The sequence below is a fragment of the Lotus japonicus genome, chromosome 3, assembly GCF_012489685.1.
Source record: "Lotus japonicus ecotype B-129 chromosome 3, LjGifu_v1.2".
In the NCBI taxonomy this organism is placed as follows: Eukaryota; Viridiplantae; Streptophyta; class Magnoliopsida; order Fabales; family Fabaceae; genus Lotus; species Lotus japonicus.
Genome location: NC_080043.1, coordinates 26885801 through 26911995, shown reverse-complemented (window position 1 = coordinate 26911995; position 26195 = coordinate 26885801). Strand labels below are relative to the sequence as shown.

The following is a 26195-nucleotide window of genomic DNA, read 5'->3' as shown; positions in this document are numbered from 1 at the left end:
GAAATAAAATGTGATATATTATGTGCAGTCTTCTATGGTTATTTCTCTTACACTATGTTTGGTGGAAGAGAGATAGACAAGAGAGAGATACGGGAGAGAGAGATAAGGGAGAGATAGGGTAAGCACCCTTGTTTGGTGGAAGAGAAGAGGGAGATAGAGGGTGGAAAAATGGTGGGACCCATCACTTTTTTGGGTCTCTCTAAATTGGAGAGAGATTGGGTTGGTGCTTGTTTTTTATTTTTTTTTCCAGATTTTCGTACTTTTCTGGGGGTCTGAAATCGCCAGAAACTTCTCCAAAACCGCCAGTATTCATTCATTTTGACCTGTCATTTTTTTATCTTTTTATTAGTTTACTGGCAGTCTGACACCCCCAGAAATGTGTCAAAAACCGCCAGAAATGCACCAGAAATAAAATAAAAGTATTTTTAAATAAAGAAGTTATATCTCTCTCTTCTCTTTTTATCATACCAAACAACTTCTAAATCTACTCTATTTCTTACCTATTTCTCTCTACTCAACTTCTCTCTCCTCTACTCTCTCTTCCCTATCTCTCTCTTCTCTACCAAACAGAGTGTTAATGTTTGATTACATTCTTGTAGATACCATTAAATGGTGAGCTAGAAGGCTCAAACCATAATGAAGAATTGAAGAATTAAGGCTGATGCTGACTTTGTTGGAGGAGTTAAAGAATTTTACCCTTGGAACAAACTATTTTAAACTTTTTGTTTAACAGTTGTGATATTTTTTTTTTCTCCTAAGAAAATTGCTTTTCCATTACCTTTTGTCATTTATTTCTACCTGAAACGTCATTAAAATTTATTTTGTATCTCATGTACTGGACTCCTTATGTTAGTTTTATAATAAAAGTTGTGTTGGCCCAAAATGTTTGGCCCAATGTTCGGCCCAAAACACATGGGGCAGTCGAAAATGGACCAGAAGAGGTAAGGAAAAATGCCAAGTTAAATGGATAGCATATTTCGACGAGAAGACGTTGATAACCGTTGCTACAAACACGGGCACATTAAACACGTGCAAACATTGACTGAGTAAGAGAACGTGCGCTCCCCCACGACGTGGCCAAGAAGCGGTTGAAGAACGTCACCTCACCACTGCGCATGGAACTTCCGGAGCAAGCAGCAGATCGTGGGGAGGGTAAAGACCCACTAACTCGTCCAGCAAGGAAGAAGAAACTGCCAAGTTCGTACAAGACATAGAGCTCTATAAATAGGAGAGCTCAAGGCAGAAAGAAGGGTTCCAACACAAAACTCTCAAAAATCATTAAAAAGCTCTCATGTCCGCATCAAAGATAGATGCATGTTTTCATGAGATGATGAGAGTTGCTTAAGCATGATTAAACACAAACCTACACACTTGAGAGTAGAGAGTATAACACTTGCATCCAACTTCAATGTTCAAATTGCAATTTCTTGTTGGCTTGGAATGTAGGTGATGGATCTAATTTGTCTAATCTTTGTGGAAAATGAAGTGGTTATTTTCTTGCTCATAAACCTGAATTTCTACTTCTCAAAGATAAGTGTGAGCTGAGTTTTTATGTTTTAGGAAGTACTTGTTATTATAATTGATTTTCTGAATCTTCTTTGAAGTTAAGTTTTGCCTAGGAGTGCAAAAGGTTAAGTGTGGGGGTATTTGATAAGCGCATAATTGATACCCTTTACGTGTGTCTTTCTAAGCTTCATTATATACCTTTTTGTGCTTAATCGTTATGACTTAGCCATGTTTTGACCATTAGTGCTTATTTGGATTATTCATGGAAAAGTGCTTAATTCTACACTTTTTAGTTTCTGTGACTGTTTTGCTAGAACAGGTTGAACCTGGAGCTACAAATACCCAAATAGGGCGAATAATACGTCATTGGAAAGCTAACTCGAAGCCCTACAACTTTCATGTTCAGCACAAGTTTAAAATCAGCCTCTAACTTGGTCATAAGTTCCTTGCAAAGTTGCTGTCGCTAATCCTGCGAGTCTGGAACAGTCTGCACTAAAATGATCATATCATGGGCTACAGAACTCCGAATTAGGATCCGATTGAAGGCCTGCGAAGCTGACTTAAAGAGCTACAACTCTCATGTTCACCTCAATTGAAGATTCAGACTTCTTGTGGGACCCGCGAATGTCTGATTGTTCAGCAGCTTACTTCTTTATGTGGGCCCGATTTTGTGAAGATTTAGAAAAGATTTAGATAACAAAGATTGTTACTTGATGAACAAGTTTATTTATTAGTATAAATAAGTGAGTTTAGGCTTTTGTTAGACCTCACCACCTCACCACATCTCACCATCACCTCCTCCACCTTCTCCTAATATCTCTCTCCATCTTTTCTAGTATGAGTTGCTAAACTCCATAGTTAGTCTTAGGATTTTTAATATTCTTGTGTTTGCAAACTTGAGGTTCTATTTTTAATGCAAATTCCTTCTTTATTAATTCTCTTCATCTCTATTTCTGATCTAGGGTTTGCTTAATTCCGTAGTTTTAGAAATAAGAGTTGATGCATGTTCGCTTAGTTCATGTTAGTTCGTAACTGTTTCTTAATCGCTTAGTTTAGGAAACTGAGAATTGATTTTCGCTTAGTTAATCAACTCTCACGAATTAGGGGAACAATGAGGAAGAATTAATCTTTTGTAACCGATGAAGGTTTGTTGCACTTGAATGTTATAATCCGAGGACTAACACTTTCTTTTATCTGATAAAATCTCTTTTAAGTTTTGTTTGTTACTTTACAATCAAATCAATCAAACCCCCTTTTTAATTGCTTTGTTTTACTCTATTATCAATTAATACCTCACCGAGTCCTTGTGAGATCGATCCTGGTGTTCAACACCTTGTACTGCATTCAAAGCAGAATACTTTGGCACGCACCCGCGTTAATGCGTTCATCAAATACGAACATGAACAAGCTTTCTTTGAGAAGAAATCACTTCAACCGAGATCAAGTGCTTAGACCAGAGAATCCATATGCCACCTGAGAAACCCTCTGCTTCCACCACAAAGGACTCATCAAAACCTACAGTTTTCATGATTTGGGGGACCTTAGTGGCACTAACTCGAGGCTCAAAAAGAGCTATACAAGAGACATTATGTCTATCAACAATATCCTTTAGGAGAAGGGGAACTCCTTTAGTCGCATCACCCCTAATATTCCAGCTGAATATGTTCTACATCATCAAAAAAAACTATTGGAGATGAAGATGGAGGAACTACTAAGAGTTCCGGTGATGATGAGGAGACAAGCTCCTATCACGTTCCCTTGGATGCTCATTATTCTTGCTCGCAGGAGACGTCAAAGAGAAAACTTCTCTGGCTGGGAATTTTGTTAGCATTAGAGCTACCAACATCACGCCTAGGGTCACGTGCTTTACTCTTTAATTTTTTAAAAGTTGAAGCTGGACCCACTTTACCATGCTGGAGAGGCGGTGGTGATTGGGACTTCCTGACGTCAGCCCTAGCCTGCGTGTGATTAGCACCTGAATTGGAGTTGACTCCCTCATGTGAGGTATTGCCAGGATTGGGTGCATTCATTGACACCGAATATGTGTTGGTGGGGCCCGTAATAATGGGCTCATCATGGGTATCCTTTACTGGTACGGAATCCGTGAAGCTGGGGGCGGTTATTAACGCCACCTCATGATCAGCCTTGGGATCAACACTGTTGAAAGGTTGTGCACTGTTTGGGTGACCTCTATGATTGAGTGTAACTTTTTGAACACCGGTAGGTCCCACCCCTGGTGCATTCAAGGCTGTGGAAAAGAGGGAATATTCCCTAACCGCATAGTGAGCGTAGGGTTTTCAATGTTCCCGGAACTTGAGGGATTACCACCAACAGAATTGGAAACTCCATGATTCTCATCAATTTCCATATTTTGAAGGATGGAGAATCTTGTGCCACTGCCATTCCGGCCGGTCGTCGGAGCAACTGAGCCCTTATCAGCTGGCCTTTTTGGGCGGGACGTGCGGGTCAATTTGCTATCATCCATGGACCAAAGTCATCTCCCTGACCGTTCTGGTTAGCTAACGCCAGTTTGCCTTGCTCAGTTTCCTGGTGGGGAATACTTTCGTTAACTTTTTGCTGGCATGATTCCTTCTTATGACCAAATTTGCCACACTCGAAACAGATCAAGTTAAAGCCTTCGTATTCGATCTTGAATTCCTCTTCCTCAATCACGAACTTAGAAACCAGAGTCTTCCTGAGGTCAATCTCAACACATATTCTAGCAACGCGTGCACTCTCAGTAGCTGCACCTGGTTGGCCTTTTCCAGCCATGGTCTTCCAGGTGTGGTCATCAACCTTGACGAATTTACCCACGTTTCGCCCAATCTCATGAAGCACTTCCTGATCATAACATTCCACAGGGAAGCCCGACACTCTAAGCCCATCACTTCCTGTTCAGTTCACATTTGGAGGGGATAAACATTGGTCTCCATTGTTGGATCACCAAGTAGTGCCCCATGATCACCCACGGACCTCTAGTGAAGACATGAGCATAGTCCACCCTGTTGGCGAACCTGACAACAAAGAAATCAAAATCGAGGACAATCACCTCCAACTCCCCAGATGGTTGCCAAAGTTTGTTCAACCTATCTTTTACTAAACCCATACAAATCCTCTTCCCTAGCAATTTGACAATGACCGAATTTTTCCAGGGTTTGGGTAGTTCCTTCCGTTTCTCCTTCGAGAGTTTGATCACCGGACATAGCGGGTTGCTTTGCATCGCTTGCGGGGTATTAGTCTCCCCTTCTGACCCACTTTCATCTGATTCAGACATGAAACCTTCCATGGGAACCTCCTCCTCATCAGATTCCTCTCCCCATTGATACCCAGACAAATGACTTTGTATGAAATCACCTTGCTGGATGCTATTTCTTCCATCCCCGTATCCTGGTGGGGATGTGGAGAGCCTCCGCCTTTGTTGTCTTCCGGCGGGACGCCGGAATCGCCCATAACCGTGTTACTCAGAGAGAAATTTCAGAGAGAGAAAAACCCTAGCAGACCCCCAATATTAGTTATGCATAAATATATAGGAAATTCTTCATATCAAAATATTTATTACGGTGTGCATCTGCAGTTCTCATGTGCTACCTGTTCTTTCGTCAGACTGATCATTTACATTAAATATTAGATCTTAATAATTATTCTATTTTACATTTTTTTTTGTTACAAGGAGGGATTAAACCCGAAAGAAACAGAAACTACACCAGGGTAGACCTAGGGAAAACGACATCCATAACATCAGCCAGAAGCAGGGAAGAAAAGCTGGGAGGATGGTTCTCTAGCACATGGTTATCAAGAGCAAGATCATGAGCCATATTAGCTAGACAATCTGCAACTTGGTTAGCTTCTCAACACACGTGAACAAAACGAATCTCCCACTCCCTAGTCAACCAAGCTCGAATTTGGTTCACAAGAGTGCCATTAGGATGATACAAGTCACACCCAGCAATTGCAGTCACCTATTTTACATTTCTAACTTTATATGAACTCTTGCATAAAATTGAGTCATCTTCTTGGAGGATGGGGCTACCACACTTTTTGCTCTCTTATTTTTTAATTTTTTTGGTAGAACTCTGATTAAATTCATAGAAATCCATAAAATTTCAATTCATATTTTCAATTAAAATTTATAATAGGCTTAAATATGTTCCTTATATTTGGTAAAGGGAATCAAATAGGGTTCCTGAATATTTTTTTGAAATGTAATCCCTTAAATATTTTCTTAATCAAATTAAGTCATTTTGCTCAATTTTGACTAGTCAACGATCCAGTGACGAACCTAGTCAGCAGTTGGTGTCCACATGGATTTTTCACATCAATTTTTGTCCTTGAAAAAATTTTGAATCATATTTTCAGCCCCTCCTTCCAACCATCACATTACTCTAACTTCTTCACCAACCTCCTTCATTGTCTGCCCAAAAATTTACCATACCACAACCTTTAACCCAAAAATATTTCGCACACTCCTCTACCTCCTTCATCCCCATCATGTTCCTCTTCCTCTTTAGTCCATAACCAACAAATTAAGAAATGTTTTTTTACAACAATTTATATGATTAACGTAATCATACCTGGATGTAATTCTCATCGTAAGTTAAAATTTGCTGGTTATATTCTTAAAAATTAGGGAAGAAGAGGATGAAGATGAAAGCGAAAGAAGATGAAGCATGCAAGTGCCCAGAAGTTTAAAGGAACAAGAATTTCATCATTTAGATGAGAATTGAAGAAGAAAGAAGATGAAGGTGGAAAAGGAAGAAGACAGTGGAAAAGGAAAAAGAGGAACTCAAAATCTGATTTAAAATTTTTACAGGGACTAAAATTGATGTGAAATAATCTATATGGACACCATCTGCAGACTAGGCTCGCCACTGAACCATTGACCGGTCAAAATTGAGCAAAAAACTTAATTTGATTAAATATATATTTCAAGGATTACATTTCAAAGAAATTTTTTTCAAGAACCCAATTTAATTTACTTTACAATCTCATGACCAAAACCATATTTAAGCCTATATAATATTTGTACTGTAAATTGTTTTAATTTAAAAACTAGAACTTCACATATATATGAAAACTTATATATTTATTCTAATTTTTTTTCAAATTCAATTATATTTGAAAGATAATTTTTCCATGCACTGCATGCACAAGATAAAATAATAATTTTACACTAATTGTTTTGTTACAATAATTAAAAAAAATGTAATATTATAAGTATATTTAAGTATTTTTATCATAATTATTTATAATAATAAATTTTATTAATAATAATTAATTTATAGTAAACAATTTATTTGCATATTTTATTTTTATTATCAATTAGAAAATGATAATATCTAGTCAGTAATACTTAGTATCAGCAACAACAAAAATTTACTTAGACAGTTGGTTACAATAATAAATTAAAATAATTAACTTTCATAGTTATAATCATTTTATGATAGTAAATATTATTATTTATAGTTGAAAATTTGTAATATCATATCGACAACATTAACTCATCACTAACATTTAAAATGTATTTAAGTAATTTATTAAAATAATAAATTATAATATTCACTTTTAATTAATAAGAATAAATTTATGATAATCAATTTATTTAGATATTTGTTATTACAATTAATTAAAATTGTTATAACATTAAAAATGTGAGGGCTTTTTAGATAGGTTTGTATAGGCTTTGGGTATCTTGGGTTGATTATTATATTTTTTTGGGCTCTTTTTGTATTTGCTGACTTTTGCTCCCTTTAGAGGCGGGTGTATATCCTATCAATTTTCTTATAAATATAGTTTTTGCTTTCGGAAAAAAAAAACACTTAAATTATAAAGTACTTATTTTTATCAGTAATATTGCATATTAGTATCAATATATGCTCACCAACTCCACCCAATATGGACACACCCTATTTTTTGTTACAATAATTTTATTATATGAATCACTTGCAAATCAATTTATTAAACTAATTTTTACTATAATAAATTAAAATAATAATTTATTATTATTATCATACATTTATCAGTATATTAAAAAAGTATTTAGGAATTCTGCTAATCACAGTTTTATTAGAAATAATGAATTTATAATAATAAATTTATCTAGGTAATTGTTTTAGCATAATATATTAAAAAAGAACATGTTACCAAAAAAATATATTAAAAAATAAAAATTCGTTATGAGTAACACTAACTTATTTTTACATTAAAAAGGTATTTAGGTATTTTCTTATAATAATCAATGATAAATAAATACTTATTATTATCAGTAATCGATTTTTTTTATAAGCTAGTAATCAATTTATAATAATTAAGTTATGAAGGCCTTTTGTTACTATAATCGGTTAAAAAATTAGAGTATCTTATAAGTAACATTGACTATTTTTTTTTTGAACGAAGTAACATTGACTCTGGTAACATGAAATATGTAATTAGTTATTTTGTTACAATAGTTTAGTATAATAATCTAATTTAGTTTTTCTGAAAGGAAATTATTTATTTAATTTTGGAGGTTGATTATCATAAATCCATTTTAGTTAATAATAATCAATTTTAATAATCAATTTATTTAGATATTTTTATAGTAATAAATTAAGAAAAATGGCACCTTATGAGTAACGTTGACTTAACAATAAAATGAAAAATGTTTGTAATTATTTTGTTACAATAATAAATAAGAATTATAAATTTTATTAATATTAATTAATTAATTAATTTAGATTTTTGTTATGATAATAAATGACATTAAGTTATGAATAATATAACAAATGAATTAATTAGGTATTCTTTCAATAATAAATTATAATAATGACTTTTTATGAATAATAATAATAATATCTTATCAGTATCATTAACTTATTTGTAACAACAATAGTAATATCAAAAATGTATAACAATATTTTTATGTAATTTGTAAAATAATAAATATTATCAGTATCATTGAATTATTTTTAAAATTATAAATGTATTTAGGTAAAATAATAATACTGATATTTTATAATAATTTTAGGTATCATTTTTTTAACGAATTTTTAGGTATCATTGACTTATACTAATAATTTATAATAATTTTTTTAGGTAATTTGTAAAATAATAATATCTTATAAGTATCATTGACTTATTTGTAAAATCCGAATTGTATTTAGTAATTTAGGTATTTTTTTACACTAATAAAGTATAATAATCACTTTTAATAAATAATAAAGTATATAATTGCGTAGTTAATTTAAAATTTATTTTTTATGAGTAATATTGACTTTACAAACTTATTTAGGCCGGTATTTGTTACAATAGTAAATTATAATAATAATTTTTTATTAATATAACCATTTTATATTAATCAACTTATTAAAAATAAAAAAGGAATGTTTTATTTAAGTCTTTGACATATTAGTAACATTAAAAGTGCATCTAGGTACTGCCGTACTGTGACACAACATTCCACTGGTTCATCGACACCCCACCCCTCTTACGTTTTTTTTTTTCGTATAAATAGGCTCCTCTACTCTATGATTCGATGTACAGTTTCAAAATATTTAGTAAAGGAGATACAACTAGTGGTGTGAGGTTTTTTTAGGGGTAAATAGCCAACTTGGTCCTTGAATGTGTCAGCCGCCTTCATATTGGTCCCTAAATTTCTAAAATGCCTCCTGCGGTCCCTGAATGAGGCAAAACCCCTTCACGTTAGTCCTTGTGTTAAAAAAAGTTGACGGACGTTAACGGAATTGCTGAGTTGGCATGTTAAGCATCAATTGGATATCAATTGAGTCCCTAATGTTATCAACCTAATGTCAATTTAGTCCCAACGGGTTGAAAAGTCAACTTCTCTCTCTATCTCACCTTTTCTTTCTCTCTTTGACTCTTTCCCCCACCTATCTCTCTATCTTCCACCACCACCACAACCACCCTTCTCCCACCCTCCCCTCTCTCTCCCCCACCACCTTTCTCCTACCCTTTCTCTCTCACCCACCAACACCTCCACCACCCTTTTCCTCCTCCAACCTCCCTCCCCCAACACCACCTCCACCAACACCCTTCTCTTACTCCTCTCTTCCTCCCAAGTAGATAAATCCGTAAAAAATTATTGACTTAATCCAGCATTAATATTCAGCTGTGTAGAAACTAAAAATAAAATATGGAGCCACATAAAGTTAGTGGGCTTCTGAAAATCAATGAATTGAAACCAATGACACCATGAAGGAGCTAGAACAAGCTACCATTGGGTACGTAATCAGAGACAAGCAAAGAAGGAACCTTTGAAGTTCATCGAAATTTAAGTTTTATATCTCAAATCTATGATCAAAGAAGGATCTCCAATGAACATTTTACAGGAACCACATTGATAAAATATAACACCATCACCTGACTGACTACAAGATATAACTTCTTGCCTATTTGATCTAAAATACAAGTCAAAGTTAGGGAATCTAAGTGGTGTCCTCTTTGATGGTGATCTACCATGTTAGCAAAATCTTTGACAATAACAAGCAATTGAAAATCTTTGACAATAACAAGCAATTGAAAGGGGTTTGACAAGTTGTCTTTGGATGCTCTTGTTAGATATTACTTGTTTGTTTTTCACACAAGCTCCAGGATCCTTGTCTTCTCCTCTTTCACCACCTTAAGCTCCTCCTCACATTCCTCATAGCAACAGAAGTGCATTGGCAACGTTTATCACACTGAAGCTCTATAAAACTAGACAACTAATTAATATGTCTATCTGGTGCTTAAATGTAGCCAAACTTTTGGAATGCATTGGAGATTGTGGAATAACACCATTTGATGGGGGAATTCCAATTAAACCACATAATATAACCTGTTATACATTAAACATGTCAAAACTAAGAACCACATTTAGTTCTTGGTCAGATCAGGAAGCTATACCCTATCTTAAATTGGAAAGGAGAAATAAAGATCATTAGGCGAAAGGAAAAAAGCCAAAGGAATTAAACGTAAAGCAAGGGATCAAACACACAACAAGGAGAACCATGTACCATGAATTCCAAAAGCAATTTTTCTGAATTCTCATTCAAACCAGCAAACTGGTAAAATCACTTACAGAGCATCAATTTTCTAAAGAACAAAGGTCAGAGAAAGGGATTTGACATTCAAATGCAAAGGCAGAGAGAAGCTATTAACATGAAATCAAAATACTTCATAATGTCATTAAAATTAACACTTGTAATCTAGCAAGGCAAAACAAAAAACAGTGGGGTTACCATTTGGACGAACACAAACTTGAAAAAAATTAGGGAAAATGAGGGAGGAATCGAGAAATCAAAGAATCAAGTAGAACAAAAAAATAGAAACCTAGAAAAAAATTAAACAACCATTGAAGATATGAGAGATGAGGTAGGCTTTGACCAAAGCGGAAGAGAGGAGAGACTTTCATGGCAGATTGTGCAGAGGAGAGTAAAGAAGCTCGATGGAGGAGAAGGCAAAATCTCAAGGGGAAAGCATCGCAAGCCAAACGCAAATGAGAACTATGCTCGATAGAAGAAAGAGCCCGAGCCAATTAGAGAGGGGTGGGAGAAGGGGGGTGGTGTGGTGGTGGTGGTGGAGGAGCTAAAATACCTAAGGGAATTGTTTCTAATGGGGTTGCTAGCATCATGAAAATTCTGAAATCTCCTTGGCTTCCTTTTTCTGTGCTTATTGCTGCTATCGGTGGCAAGATTCCTCCCAATGATATGATTCTTATCAATGCACATTATGAACTATATAAGGTATATTGTACAATATCGTAAATTATTTCTTTTATGTATTCATTGATGAAATGTCTCTAATATATCCGTCGTTCTAGTTTAGGCAAAGAAGATTTCCCGTGATGATTTTGTGAAGGAGTTGAGATTGATAGTTGGAGACACTTTATTAAGAGCTACAATAACAAGTTTTCAATTCCGGGTACACAATTTCCTCAATTTTTTGCCTTTTTCATAAAGATTGAACTTGACTTTAAATTATTGAGCTTGTGCACTGTCTTCTGCTATGGTTATATGTTCTTGGGGAATCTCTTATTAAGTTCAATAGGTTATAATTTTTATTTGTTTAAGAAATAAATTGTGACATATTATGTGCTACCTTATATGTCTTATATGGTTATGTCTCTTATATGTTTAATTAATTGGTTTTTTTGCAGGTACCATCAAATGGTGAATTAGGAGGCTCAAACTAGAATGAAGGTTCATGTTGACTTTGTATGAGGAGCTAAAGAACTTTACTACACTTGGAACTAACTATTTTCGACTTTTTGTTTAACAGTCTAAATTAAGTTGTGATATATTTTTTTTTCCAAGGAAAACTGTATTTTCATTCCTTTTTGTCATTTTTTTTCAACCTAAAACTTCATTATTGGACTCCTTATGTTAGGGTTTTATAATAAAAATTGTTAGTCCTTTTCTCTTCAAAATGAGTGCCTTTGCATGATGTCTATTAGAGTTCATACAAAGGTCCCCCAACAGGCCTCTACAATACCAATAAGGTAAAATATGTTCGATGCTGGGATAAAACATCAACATATAAAATCTATAAACTTATTGATCAAATTTAAAGAATGAAACTGAAAGACTTCTAAGGAAAACTTGATGATGTTGATGTTAGAGTCTCACATTGGCTAGAGATGTGGCCAAGCAATTGCTTATATATGGTTGTGCAAACCTTAACTCTTGAACTAGCTTTTGTGGTTGAGTTAGACCTCCTTCATGGTAGCCAATGGTTGTTTGACCATGGGTTGGGCCCCTATCCTAGATCCATTTGTTGTGGAGACCTCCCATATTTGGGTCACCCGTTTCTTTCCACGCTCCAGATGTTCTACACTGGACGTTAGGGAGTGTGTTAGAGTCCTACATTGACTAGAGATATGGCCAAACAATTGCTTATATATGGTTGTGCAAACCTTAACTCTTGAACTAGCTTTTGTGGTTGAGTTAGGTCTCCTTCAGTTGCAATACTTTTTTTCACAATGAAACAAGGCTGGGAGTCATACAAGACTAATTAACCAGTATTTTTCATGTTTTAAATAGTATAAAAGAAGATGTAAGGACTACAAGATACATGTATTTGCAATAGTTTTTCTGTCAATTTTATAAACCACATTACATAGACTAATAGGACGATAATAACTCACATATGCATGAGTTTCTTAATTTTCAGAATCAAAACGATAAGAGTTTAATTAATTACTGCTTATATAACATGAGTTTGCATTTAGGCTATGTTTGACATGTCATTTCAGCTAGCTTATAACTTATTTGACTAGCTTAAAGCTTATTTGACTAGCTTAAAAGCTTTATAAAAATGTTCGGTGAAGGAGCTTATTTCAGTAGCTTAAAGCTTTAAGCTATAAGCTATCTCAGGTAGCTTAAAGCTTAAAGCTTATAGCTTATTAAATATATTCTCATTTTTATCGTTACTATTTTATCAAAATTTCACCTTTAGCCTTATATGTTTTCTACTAAACCTATTTACCTACTCATTTTCCGATGTACTAAAAAAAAACTTATTTATTTATCAGTTATCACACTTGTCTCATATGTACATCGTTACCGCACAGAAATAATTACTACTTCAGAATAAAATAAATAATTTTATATTAAATAAATAATTTTATATTACAAATTACAAATTATTTATTTTATTATATTTAATTTAATAAAAATATAGAAAAATAAATAAGTAAAAATTAATATTATATTTTTAATATGATAAATAATTTGAGTGAAATTAAAAATTTATAATAATTTTAATATTAATATCATATAGGTATTAATGTGAAAATAAAGTAATGTTAAATATAAAAAAATTATACAAGTATGTCCTTTTATGTCATTTTACAATTTCAGCTTGTTCAACATCTAGTTTTACCAAACACTTTTGTTCAAATTACGTAGCTTTTCAGCTATCAGCTTTCAGCTAGCTTTTCAGCTATTAGCTAGCTTTTCAGCTTTCAGCTAGCTTATCAGCTAAACGTGTCAAACATAGCCTTAGTATATGCATTAATGGCAATGGATCAACCTAAATATGCTCAAATATATAAAATAGTAAATTTTGAAGAAAAAAATGTACTCAAGAATTAATATGTGCACATGTGTGACCATACTAAAATAATAGTGGTACGTATGTCAACCAATTATAAGCAGTCTAGTGAAATTTTATATAGACTATTATAATAATTATTTTATAGTTAGAAAAAAAAAATCAGTATTTTCAGAAAAGGAAAAATAAAAGCAATTTTTGCTCTACATGAATAATGTTTGGTGCCCCATCCATTTCCACCTCCACCTCTTTAAAATGTGAAGAGAAATGAGAGATATGAGTGATATGATATGTGATGTGACAGGAAATGTAGAGAGAGATAGAAAGAAAAATCAGTGGAAAAGAAATGGAAGAGAAAGTGAGGTGTGAATATATCATTACTCGAAGTAGGCATGGAAGGGAAAAGATTTGCGGTTACAAAACTACTAGCCTTCAGAGGAACCTCCTCAATCCACACCAAACCGGCGAATGAGGATGCATTCCGAACCACATTCTTAGACCAGCACTTGATTTCGTAAAATTTTAGTACATTAATGTTTTATAGAGAGCACTCAATAGTAGAGCCTTAGCGGCGGTTAATTTGTGCCCGTCAAAAAGTGCCATAAACTTTATTTCATGTGGAATTTTTTCAAAAAATTTTGGTTTCGAAATTTATATGAAAAAGATCTATAGAAAAATTTCGAAGAAAAATTAACAGAGGCTCTAATGTCGGGTGGTCTATACTATGAAAGTGATTCAAATTGTGAGACCCATTTTAGTTTTTTTAGATAAGCCATAGAAATATATATATAAAGTGAAGTACAAGGGGTACTTCAATCCCAATACAAGTAGGAAAAGGAAAGGAAAGTAGTAAATATTACAGGAAAGCAACAAGATCCTCCTACTATAAAGAAAGCCCACCACCCACCACTTCCTTGGAAAAAGATTAAAAAAATCATGCCTCGTTAAAATGTTACCAGGAAAAACCCCCTTGGGAAAACCTGGTGAAGAAAAAAGAGTACACAATTTCAGTAATCAAGACGTAATCACCATCCAAAACCTTTATTGAATTCTACGTATTTGGGAGAAAATAATTCTCTGTATATTTCATTTAACAACTAAGTATATATACAAGTGTGATTGTGTATCAATATCTATTCTAACTGAATAAAACTTAACTCTAACAACCTAACAGCTGGCACTTATTTACAGCTGTCACTAAATTAGAAAAAACTAATTTCTCTATTACTCCCCCTCAAGTTGGGAGATAGATGTTCAAAACACCCAACTTGGCCATATGATCTCTTAATCGTGGACCAGCAACTGGTTTTGTTAAACAATCTGCTAGCTGCTTGGCGGATGGCACATGATTAAGGAGAAGAAAACCAGATGTGACATGTTCTCTTATGAAATGGACATCAATATCTACGTGTTTGGACCGCTCATGTGAAGTAGGATTTGTTGCCAAAGCTATTGCAGATATGTTATCAGAGAACACCATTACTGAGGGAACCTGAATGTCAAAAACTTTAAGCAACTGACGAAGCCATAGTAATTCAGATGCAAGAGACGCAAGGGCTCGGTATTCAGCCTCAGCTGAAGAACGCGACACAGTAGCTTGTTTCTTTGATTTCCATGAAATTAACGAATCACCCAGGAAAACCATATAGTCAGTTGTTGACCTCCTTGTCTCTAAGCACCCGCCCCAGTCAGCATCAGAAAAGGCTGATAGGCGAAGGCTAGAAGAAGAACTAAACATAAGACCTTGGCCTGGGCTTCCTTTCAAGTATTGAATGAGATGGTAAACAACATGAAGATGGGAAGACCGTGGTTGAGACATAAACTGACTCAATTTATGCACATCATATGTGATGTCAGGGTGAGAAATTGTGAGGTACATTAACCTTCCAATTAACCGCCTATAAAGAGTGACATCAGATAACAAATCACCATCTGAGGAATTCAGTTTCAGTCCAGGATCCATTGGTAGTGGTTGAGGCTTGCAAGCTAAATATCCAGTGTCCTCTAGTAACTGTAAAGTATACTTTCTTTGAGTTAGCATAATTCCTTGGGAGGACCTAGCAATTTCCAGCCCCAAGAAATATTTCATGTCACCAAGAACTTTGAGCCTAAAAGTGTTGGCTAAATGACTCTGGACCTCATGAAGCAGCGCAGTATTAGGGCCAGCCAAAATTATGTCATCCACATACACTAGTAGAATGACCAATGTATTCGCTGATCCATTGCTAAAAAGTGAATAATCACTTGTAGATTGATGAAAGACATAGTGCTTCAAGGCAGTAGAAAATTTGCAGAACCATTGTCTTGAGGCTTGTCTAAGCCCATAAAGAGATTTATGTAATCTACAAGCCATGTTGCCTTGTTGTTTAGGATAGCCCAAGGAAAGTGTCATGTAGACCTCTTCAAATAAGTCACCGTTCAAGAAAGCATTGTTGATGTCCAATTGGATGAGGGACCATTTCTTAATGGCAGAGTGTCAAGAAAGTCAATCCCAGCTCGTTGTGTGTAACCCTTGGCAACCAAACGGGCTTTATACCGCTCAACTGAACCATCGGAGTTATACTTCACTTTGAAGATCCACTTGCATCTGATTGCCTGTTTATTGGATGGTAATGGCACGATGGACCAAGTGTTGTTTGATTCAAGAGCGCTGATTTCCTCATTCATAGCCTTTCGCCATTCAGGATATGATAAGTGCTTATTTGACGTATATTTGAATATCATTTTAAGCACTTATTTAACTTGTATGCTTGCATTTTTTTATCATTTTATCCCCAAAGTAATTGATTTAGTAAGTACTTAGTTTTAACTTAGAAATAGTATAAATATTATATATTTCATGAGCTTAACTTGGACTTTTGATGCAGGGAAGATATTCATGAAGAATCCAAGTTTAAAGTGAAAAATTAATTTTTTAGAGTTGCAGAGCGCTGAGCACCCAAAAAGGGGCGCTGAGCGCCCAAGTAACTGAAGAAACCCAATGCTGAAGGAAGCAGGGCGCCCGGTGTAACACCCCACTTTTCGTTATTAGGTTATTTATTATTTTATCTTAATTATTATTATGCTATATGGTAATTTGATGAATTATGTGATTATAATTTAAATCTCATGTGATATAGAATAAGATTTAGATAAATAAGTTTGTTAGGTTTTTGTGTGAGTAATTGAGAGTGGGGCCCATTAGTATGACTATTTAAGGGATATGAGTGAATTAGAAAGAGAGAAATCAGAATTTGAGAATTGGAGAAGTTAGCAGAGGAGAAGAAAAGAAGCGTGAAAGAGAGAAGGGGAGAAAAGAGAAGAAAAAACCTAGAATTTGATCTTCAAGAGGTAAGGGTTTGAATTTATCTTGTATAATTGTAGAATAACAGAGGTTGAGTTTAACATGAAGGAACCCTCATCTTTTTTGAAAATTCAGAACTGAGAGACTGTGTTGAGTGTTAACATGTGGTGAGAAAAATTGATTTTGAGCGAAATTGAGGTTCCGGGGAAAATTGGGTTCTGTTATGTTTTGCCCGCAGATACCCTAACAGTCTGTGTTGTAGAGAGCATAACTCTCTCTACAGAATTCCAAATTGAGTGAAACCAATTTTGTATGAAAGCTAACTCATAGGGCTATGTTGGGTAATATTTTCATAATTTTTCGATTGCTGGTTCAATACCAGAATCATTTTCAAGTTTATTCTGTTTCTGCCCGCAGACACCCTAGCAGCCTGTGTTATAGAGAGCATAACTCTCTCTACAGAATTCCGAATTGAGTGAAACCAATTTTGTATGAAAGCTAACTCATAGGGCTATATTGGGTAATATTATCATAATTTTTAGATTGCTGGTTCAATACCAGAATTATCTGCAAGTTCACTCTGTTTCTGCTCGCAGAAACCCTAACAGCCTGTGCTGTAGAGACCATAACTCTCTCTACAGAATTCTAAATTGGGTGAAACCAATTTTATATGAAAGCTAACGTATAAGGCTATGTTTGGTAAAATTTTCATAATTTTTGGACTGCTCATTTAGTACCAGGATTATATGCAAGTTTGCTATGTTTCTGCTTATTTCTGAGATTGATTCTGAAACTGATTCTAGTAATTGATATGAGACATTTGATGATTTTGTGTTGCTATTTTGTCAGTGGAATAGTGAATGATTTGATAATTGTATTGAAGTGTTATTTTGTGCAATTTTGGTGTGATTTCCGTTATGGAATTTGGTGAGAAAATATGTTATATATTTGGGGCTGGAGTGGTCTCAAAATTGCATGTTTTAATTTATGAGTTTTTGCACGAAATACACTTCATTTAGTCAAGAGGCAACGTGTCGGTTTTCATCGGAAAACTGAGGTTTGTCCCAGAACTGGCGTGGTTCTGGAAGTCTGGAGTGGACTTCATTGGTGGTTAACTGTCTGGAGTGGACGCGGTGATACCGCTAAGGTTAACAATTGGTACCACATGCATACATTAGAGTCTCACACACTAAGTTTCACGTTTTCAGTGGTTTTATGTGTTTGGTGATTTGTTGGTGAATTGTTTTGCTGTTGTGGTAAAGTCGAATTATTATTCTTCTTTAAGCTTATAATTTTTCGAAACATTAATAAGAATTGTGAAACTGTCTTGAGAGAAAATATTATAATCACTCAGATTTTAAAGTAAAGGTGAAGAGTTTATAAAGCAGGATCTGAATTGTTTACTTGCTCTTTGTTATGTTATATTTTATACAATGTAAGTTCTTACCCTTCTGTTGGAATGATGTTCTATGCGACATCGCTCAGGTACAGGAGGTAGAGATGTGGCTCATGAGGAGTAGCTTCGGAGAGTCTTAGCTTATGTTATTATTATTATTATTATAAAATAAGTGTCTTGCTCTGTAATGTAACACTGGTTAGATATTTTACGTTACTTTTACATTTATGTTGAGAGGATTTTATAATCTCTTCTTATGGAAGTTGTTGAATAATTTTCTAAATGATGGCGATGTCGTACTGTTGACGGCCGAAGTGCTTATGAAATTCAGTTCTGAGTATGATGAATTTTATTGGAATATCATGGAAGATAAACCTATTTAAATAAGTGATTTTATGCATCTTAGGATTATCTGACTGGTTTAGAAATTTCATTGGCAGGAATAATTCATTCTTTGAAAAGCATATGAACTTATAAATTTTCAAACACAATCAGTGTTAATTTTAATGAGTTTTCGTGAAGAAGTGTAATACTCCCTTGATATGTTTTTAAACTCTGATAAACGTTTTTAAATAAAACAATGGGAAAAAGGGGGTGTTACATTAGTGGTATCAGAGCATGGTCGGTTAGTAGACTAGGTTTATCAGCATGTTTATTAACATGTTTAATTCCTTTTGTATTCGATATGTGTCTATGACACAATCGATATTGTTTTGGTCAGTAGGATAGAAGAAGTCCTACCCCGAGTTGTTCATTTAAGGTAATTTTCGAGGGCGAAAATTCTTAAGTGGGGGAGAGTTGTAACACCCCACTTTTCGTTATTAGGTTATTTATTATTTTATCTTAATTATTATTATGCTATATGGTAATTTGATGAATTATGTGATTATAATTTAAATCTCATGTGATATAGAATAAGATTTAGATAAATAAGTTTGTTAGGTTTTTGTGTGAGTAATTGAGAGTGGGGCCCATTAGTATGACTATTTAAGGGATATGAGTGAATTAGAAAGAGAGAAATCAGAATTTGAGAATTGGAGAAGTTAGCAGAGGAGAAGAAAAGAAGCGTGAAAGAGAGAAGGGGAGAAAAGAGAAGAAAAAACCTAGAATTTGATCTTCAAGAGGTAAGGGTTTGAATTTATCTTGTATAATTGTAGAATAACAGAGGTTGAGTTTAACATGAAGGAACCCTCATCTTTTTTGAAAATTCAGAACTGAGAGACTGTGTTGAGTGTTAACATGTGGTGAGAAAAATTGATTTTGAGCGAAATTGAGGTTCCGGGGAAAATTGGGTTCTGTTATGTTTTGCCCGCAGATACCCTAACAGTCTGTGTTGTAGAGAGCATAACTCTCTCTACAGAATTCCAAATTGAGTGAAACCAATTTTGTATGAAAGCTAACTCATAGGGCTATGTTGGGTAATATTTTCATAATTTTTCGATTGCTGGTTCAATACCAGAATCATTTGCAAGTTTATTCTGTTTCTGCCCGCAGACACCCTAGCAGCCTGTGTTATAGAGAGCATAACTCTCTCTACAGAATTCCGAATTGAGTGAAACCAATTTTGTATGAAAGCTAACTCATAGGGCTATATTGGGTAATATTATCATAATTTTTAGATTGCTGGTTCAATACCAGAATTATCTGCAAGTTCACTCTGTTTCTGCTCGCAGAAACCCTAACAGCCTGTGCTGTAGAGACCATAACTCTCTCTACAGAATTCTAAATTGGGTGAAACCAATTTTATATGAAAGCTAACGTATAAGGCTATGTTTGGTAAAATTTTCATAATTTTTGGACTGCTCATTTAGTACCAAGATTATATGCAAGTTTGCTATGTTTCTGCTTATTTCTGAGATTGATTCTGAAACTGATTCTAGTAATTGATATGAGACATTTGATGATTTTGTGTTGCTGTTTTGTCAGTGGAATAGTGAATGATTTGATAATTGTATTGAAGTGTTATTTTGTGCAATTTTGGTGTGATTTCCGTTATGGAATGGTGAGAAAATATGTTATATATTTGGGGCTGGAGTGGTCTCAAAATTGCATGTTTTAATTTATGAGTTTTTGCACGAAATACACTTCATTTAGTCAAGAGGCAACGTGTCGGTTTTCATCGGAAAACTGAGGTTTGTCCCAGAACTGGCGTGGTTCTGGAAGTCTGGAGTGGACTTCATTGGTGGTTAACTGTCTGGAGTGGACGCGGTGATACCGCTAAGGTTAACAATTGGTACCACATGCATACATTAGAGTCTCACACACTAAGTTTCACGTTTTCAGTGGTTTTATGTGTTTGGTGATTTGTTGGTGAATTGTTTTGCTGTTGTGGTAAAGTCGAATTATTATTCTTCTTTAAGCTTATAATTTTTCGAAACATTAATAAGAATTGTGAAACTGTCTTGAGAGAAAATATTATAATCACTCAGATTTTAAAGTAAAGGTGAAGAGTTTATAAAGCAGGATCTGAATTGTTTACTTGCTCTTTGTTATGTTATATTTTATACAATGTAAGTTCTTACCCTTCTGTTGGAATGATGTTCTATGCGACATCGCTCAGGTACAGGAGGTAGAGATGTGGCTCATGAGGAGTAGCTTCGGAGAGTCTTAACTTATGTTATTATTATTATTATTATAAAATAAGTGTCTTGCTCTGTAATGTAACACTGGTTAGATATTTTACGTTACTTTTACATTTATGTTGAGAGGATTTTATAATCTCTTCTTATGGAAGTTGTTGAATAATTTTCTAAATGATGGCGATGTCGTACTGTTGACGGCCGAAGTGCTTATGAAATTCAGTTCTGAGTATGATGAATTTTATTGGAATATCATGGAAGATAAACCTATTTAAATAAGTGATTTTATGCATCTTAGGATTATCTGACTGGTTTAGAAATTTCATTGGCAGGAATAATTCATTCTTTGAAAAGCATATGAACTTATAAATTTTCAAACACAATCAGTGTTAATTTTAATGAGTTTTCGTGAAGAAGTGTAATACTCCCTTGATATGTTTTTAAACTCTGATAAACGTTTTTAAATAAAACAATGGGAAAAAGGGGGTGTTACATTAGTGGTATCAGAGCATGGTCGGTTAGTAGACTAGGTTTATCAGCATGTTTATTAACATGTTTAATTCCTTTTGTATTCGATATGTGTCTATGACACAATCGATATTGTTTTGGTCAGTAGGATAGAAGAAGTCCTACCCCGAGTTGTTCATTTAAGGTAATTTTCGAGGGCGAAAATTCTTAAGTGGGGGAGAGTTGTAACACCCCACTTTTCGTTATTAGGTTATTTATTATTTTATCTTAATTATTATTATGCTATATGGTAATTTGATGAATTATGTGATTATAATTTAAATCTCATGTGATATAGAATAAGATTTAGATAAATAAGTTTGTTAGGTTTTTGTGTGAGTAATTGAGAGTGGGGCCCATTAGTATGACTATTTAAGGGATATGAGTGAATTAGAAAGAGAGAAATCAGAATTTGAGAATTGGAGAAGTTAGCAGAGGAGAAGAAAAGAAGCGTGAAAGAGAGAAGGGGAGAAAAGAGAAGAAAAAACCTAGAATTTGATCTTCAAGAGGTAAGGGTTTGAATTTATCTTGTATAATTGTAGAATAACAGAGGTTGAGTTTAACATGAAGGAACCCTCATCTTTTTTGAAAATTCAGAACTGAGAGACTGTGTTGAGTGTTAACATGTGGTGAGAAAAATTGATTTTGAGCGAAATTGAGGTTCCGGGGAAAATTGGGTTCTGTTATGTTTTGCCCGCAGATACCCTAACAGTCTGTGTTGTAGAGAGCATAACTCTCTCTACAGAATTCCAAATTGAGTGAAACCAATTTTGTATGAAAGCTAACTCATAGGGCTATGTTGGGTAATATTTTCATAATTTTTCGATTGCTGGTTCAATACCAGAATCATTTGCAAGTTTATTCTGTTTCTGCCCGCAGACACCCTAGCAGCCTGTGTTATAGAGAGCATAACTCTCTCTACAGAATTCCGAATTGAGTGAAACCAATTTTGTATGAAAGCTAACTCATAGGGCTATATTGGGTAATATTATCATAATTTTTAGATTGCTGGTTCAATACCAGAATTATCTGCAAGTTCACTCTGTTTCTGCTCGCAGAAACCCTAACAGCCTGTGCTGTAGAGACCATAACTCTCTCTACAGAATTCTAAATTGGGTGAAACCAATTTTATATGAAAGCTAACGTATAAGGCTATGTTTGGTAAAATTTTCATAATTTTTGGACTGCTCATTTAGTACCAAGATTATATGCAAGTTTGCTATGTTTCTGCTTATTTCTGAGATTGATTCTGAAACTGATTCTAGTAATTGATATGAGACATTTGATGATTTTGTGTTGCTGTTTTGTCAGTGGAATAGTGAATGATTTGATAATTGTATTGAAGTGTTATTTTGTGCAATTTTGGTGTGATTTCCGTTATGGAATTTGGTGAGAAAATATGTTATATATTTGGGGCTGGAGTGGTCTCAAAATTGCATGTTTTAATTTATGAGTTTTTGCACGAAATACACTTCATTTAGTCAAGAGGCAACGTGTCGGTTTTCATCGGAAAACTGAGGTTTGTCCCAGAACTGGCGTGGTTCTGGAAGTCTGGAGTGGACTTCATTGGTGGTTAACTGTCTGGAGTGGACGCGGTGATACCGCTAAGGTTAACAATTGGTACCACATGCATACATTAGAGTCTCACACACTAAGTTTCACGTTTTCAGTGGTTTTATGTGTTTGGTGATTTGTTGGTGAATTGTTTTGCTGTTGTGGTAAAGTCGAATTATTATTCTTCTTTAAGCTTATAATTTTTCGAAACATTAATAAGAATTGTGAAACTGTCTTGAGAGAAAATATTATAATCACTCAGATTTTAAAGTAAAGGTGAAGAGTTTATAAAGCAGGATCTGAATTGTTTACTTGCTCTTTGTTATGTTATATTTTATACAATGTAAGTTCTTACCCTTCTGTTGGAATGATGTTCTATGCGACATCGCTCAGGTACAGGAGGTAGAGATGTGGCTCATGAGGAGTAGCTTCGGAGAGTCTTAACTTATGTTATTATTATTATTATTATAAAATAAGTGTCTTGCTCTGTAATGTAACACTGGTTAGATATTTTACGTTACTTTTACATTTATGTTGAGAGGATTTTATAATCTCTTCTTATGGAAGTTGTTGAATAATTTTCTAAATGATGGCGATGTCGTACTGTTGACGGCCGAAGTGCTTATGAAATTCAGTTCTGAGTATGATGAATTTTATTGGAATATCATGGAAGATAAACCTATTTAAATAAGTGATTTTATGCATCTTAGGATTATCTGACTGGTTTAGAAATTTCATTGGCAGGAATAATTCATTCTTTGAAAAGCATATGAACTTATAAATTTTCAAACACAATCAGTGTTAATTTTAATGAGTTTTCGTGAAGAAGTGTAATACTCCCTTGATATGTTTTTAAACTCTGATAAACGTTTTTAAATAAAACAATGGGAAAAAGGGGGTGTTACATTAGTGGTATCAGAGCATGGTCGGTTAGTAGACTAGGTTTATCAGCATGTTTATTAACATGTTTAATTCCTTTTGTATTCGATATGTGTCTATGACACAATCGATATTGTTTTGGTCAGTAGGATAGAAGAAGTCCTACCCCGAGTTGTTCATTTAAGGTAATTTTCGAGGGCGAAAATTCTTAAGTGGGGGAGAGTTGTAACACCCCACTTTTCGTTATTAGGTTATTTATTATTTTATCTTAATTATTATTATGCTATATGGTAATTTGATGAATTATGTGATTATAATTTAAATCTCATGTGATATAGAATAAGATTTAGATAAATAAGTTTGTTAGGTTTTTGTGTGAGTAATTGAGAGTGGGGCCCATTAGTATGACTATTTAAGGGATATGAGTGAATTAGAAAGAGAGAAATCAGAATTTGAGAATTGGAGAAGTTAGCAGAGGAGAAGAAAAGAAGCGTGAAAGAGAGAAGGGGAGAAAAGAGAAGAAAAAACCTAGAATTTGATCTTCAAGAGGTAAGGGTTTGAATTTATCTTGTATAATTGTAGAATAACAGAGGTTGAGTTTAACATGAAGGAACCCTCATCTTTTTTGAAAATTCAGAACTGAGAGACTGTGTTGAGTGTTAACATGTGGTGAGAAAAATTGATTTTGAGCGAAATTGAGGTTCCGGGGAAAATTGGGTTCTGTTATGTTTTGCCCGCAGATACCCTAACAGTCTGTGTTGTAGAGAGCATAACTCTCTCTACAGAATTCCAAATTGAGTGAAACCAATTTTGTATGAAAGCTAACTCATAGGGCTATGTTGGGTAATATTTTCATAATTTTTCGATTGCTGGTTCAATACCAGAATCATTTGCAAGTTTATTCTGTTTCTGCCCGCAGACACCCTAGCAGCCTGTGTTATAGAGAGCATAACTCTCTCTACAGAATTCCGAATTGAGTGAAACCAATTTTGTATGAAAGCTAACTCATAGGGCTATATTGGGTAATATTATCATAATTTTTAGATTGCTGGTTCAATACCAGAATTATCTGCAAGTTCACTCTGTTTCTGCTCGCAGAAACCCTAACAGCCTGTGCTGTAGAGACCATAACTCTCTCTACAGAATTCTAAATTGGGTGAAACCAATTTTATATGAAAGCTAACGTATAAGGCTATGTTTGGTAAAATTTTCATAATTTTTGGACTGCTCATTTAGTACCAAGATTATATGCAAGTTTGCTATGTTTCTGCTTATTTCTGAGATTGATTCTGAAACTGATTCTAGTAATTGATATGAGACATTTGATGATTTTGTGTTGCTGTTTTGTCAGTGGAATAGTGAATGATTTGATAATTGTATTGAAGTGTTATTTTGTGCAATTTTGGTGTGATTTCCGTTATGGAATTTGGTGAGAAAATATGTTATATATTTGGGGCTGGAGTGGTCTCAAAATTGCATGTTTTAATTTATGAGTTTTTGCACGAAATACACTTCATTTAGTCAAGAGGCAACGTGTCGGTTTTCATCGGAAAACTGAGGTTTGTCCCAGAACTGGCGTGGTTCTGGAAGTCTGGAGTGGACTTCATTGGTGGTTAACTGTCTGGAGTGGACGCGGTGATACCGCTAAGGTTAACAATTGGTACCACATGCATACATTAGAGTCTCACACACTAAGTTTCACGTTTTCAGTGGTTTTATGTGTTTGGTGATTTGTTGGTGAATTGTTTTGCTGTTGTGGTAAAGTCGAATTATTATTCTTCTTTAAGCTTATAATTTTTCGAAACATTAATAAGAATTGTGAAACTGTCTTGAGAGAAAATATTATAATCACTCAGATTTTAAAGTAAAGGTGAAGAGTTTATAAAGCAGGATCTGAATTGTTTACTTGCTCTTTGTTATGTTATATTTTATACAATGTAAGTTCTTACCCTTCTGTTGGAATGATGTTCTATGCGACATCGCTCAGGTACAGGAGGTAGAGATGTGGCTCATGAGGAGTAGCTTCGGAGAGTCTTAGCTTATGTTATTATTATTATTATTATAAAATAAGTGTCTTGCTCTGTAATGTAACACTGGTTAGATATTTTACGTTACTTTTACATTTATGTTGAGAGGATTTTATAATCTCTTCTTATGGAAGTTGTTGAATAATTTTCTAAATGATGGCGATGTCGTACTGTTGACGGCCGAAGTGCTTATGAAATTCAGTTCTGAGTATGATGAATTTTATTGGAATATCATGGAAGATAAACCTATTTAAATAAGTGATTTTATGCATCTTAGGATTATCTGACTGGTTTAGAAATTTCATTGGCAGGAATAATTCATTCTTTGAAAAGCATATGAACTTATAAATTTTCAAACACAATCAGTGTTAATTTTAATGAGTTTTCGTGAAGAAGTGTAATACTCCCTTGATATGTTTTTAAACTCTGATAAACGTTTT

General features: G+C 34.2%; 1 protein-coding gene and 2 long non-coding RNA genes across 3 annotated transcripts; 2 read left to right on the top strand and 1 right to left on the bottom strand.

The window, feature by feature from the left end:
- Positions 1–14764: 14764 nt before the first annotated feature.
- Positions 14765–15922, bottom strand: LOC130743858 (uncharacterized mitochondrial protein AtMg00810-like). The gene has a single exon (XM_057596080.1). It carries the CDS (start codon positions 15920–15922, stop codon positions 14765–14767), a length of 1158 nt encoding a protein of 385 aa, XP_057452063.1.
- A 628-nt stretch (positions 15923–16550) lies between these two features.
- On the top strand, positions 16551–19605 carry LOC130742431 (uncharacterized). The gene is made up of 2 exons (XR_009021151.1): positions 16551–16860; positions 18299–19605. It is a non-coding gene; the product is annotated as an uncharacterized LOC130742431 (long non-coding RNA).
- A 3689-nt stretch (positions 19606–23294) lies between these two features.
- LOC130742409 (uncharacterized) lies at positions 23295–25966 on the top strand. The gene is made up of 2 exons (XR_009021143.1): positions 23295–24277; positions 25716–25966. It is a non-coding gene; the product is annotated as an uncharacterized LOC130742409 (long non-coding RNA).
- Positions 25967–26195: the final 229 nt, after the last annotated feature.

What these genes read in the sequence shown, in the direction of transcription:
- LOC130743858 (XM_057596080.1), bottom strand. Translation starts at nt 15,922, where the DNA reads ATGACACTTTCCTTGGGCTATCCTAAACAACAAGGCAACATGGCTTGT.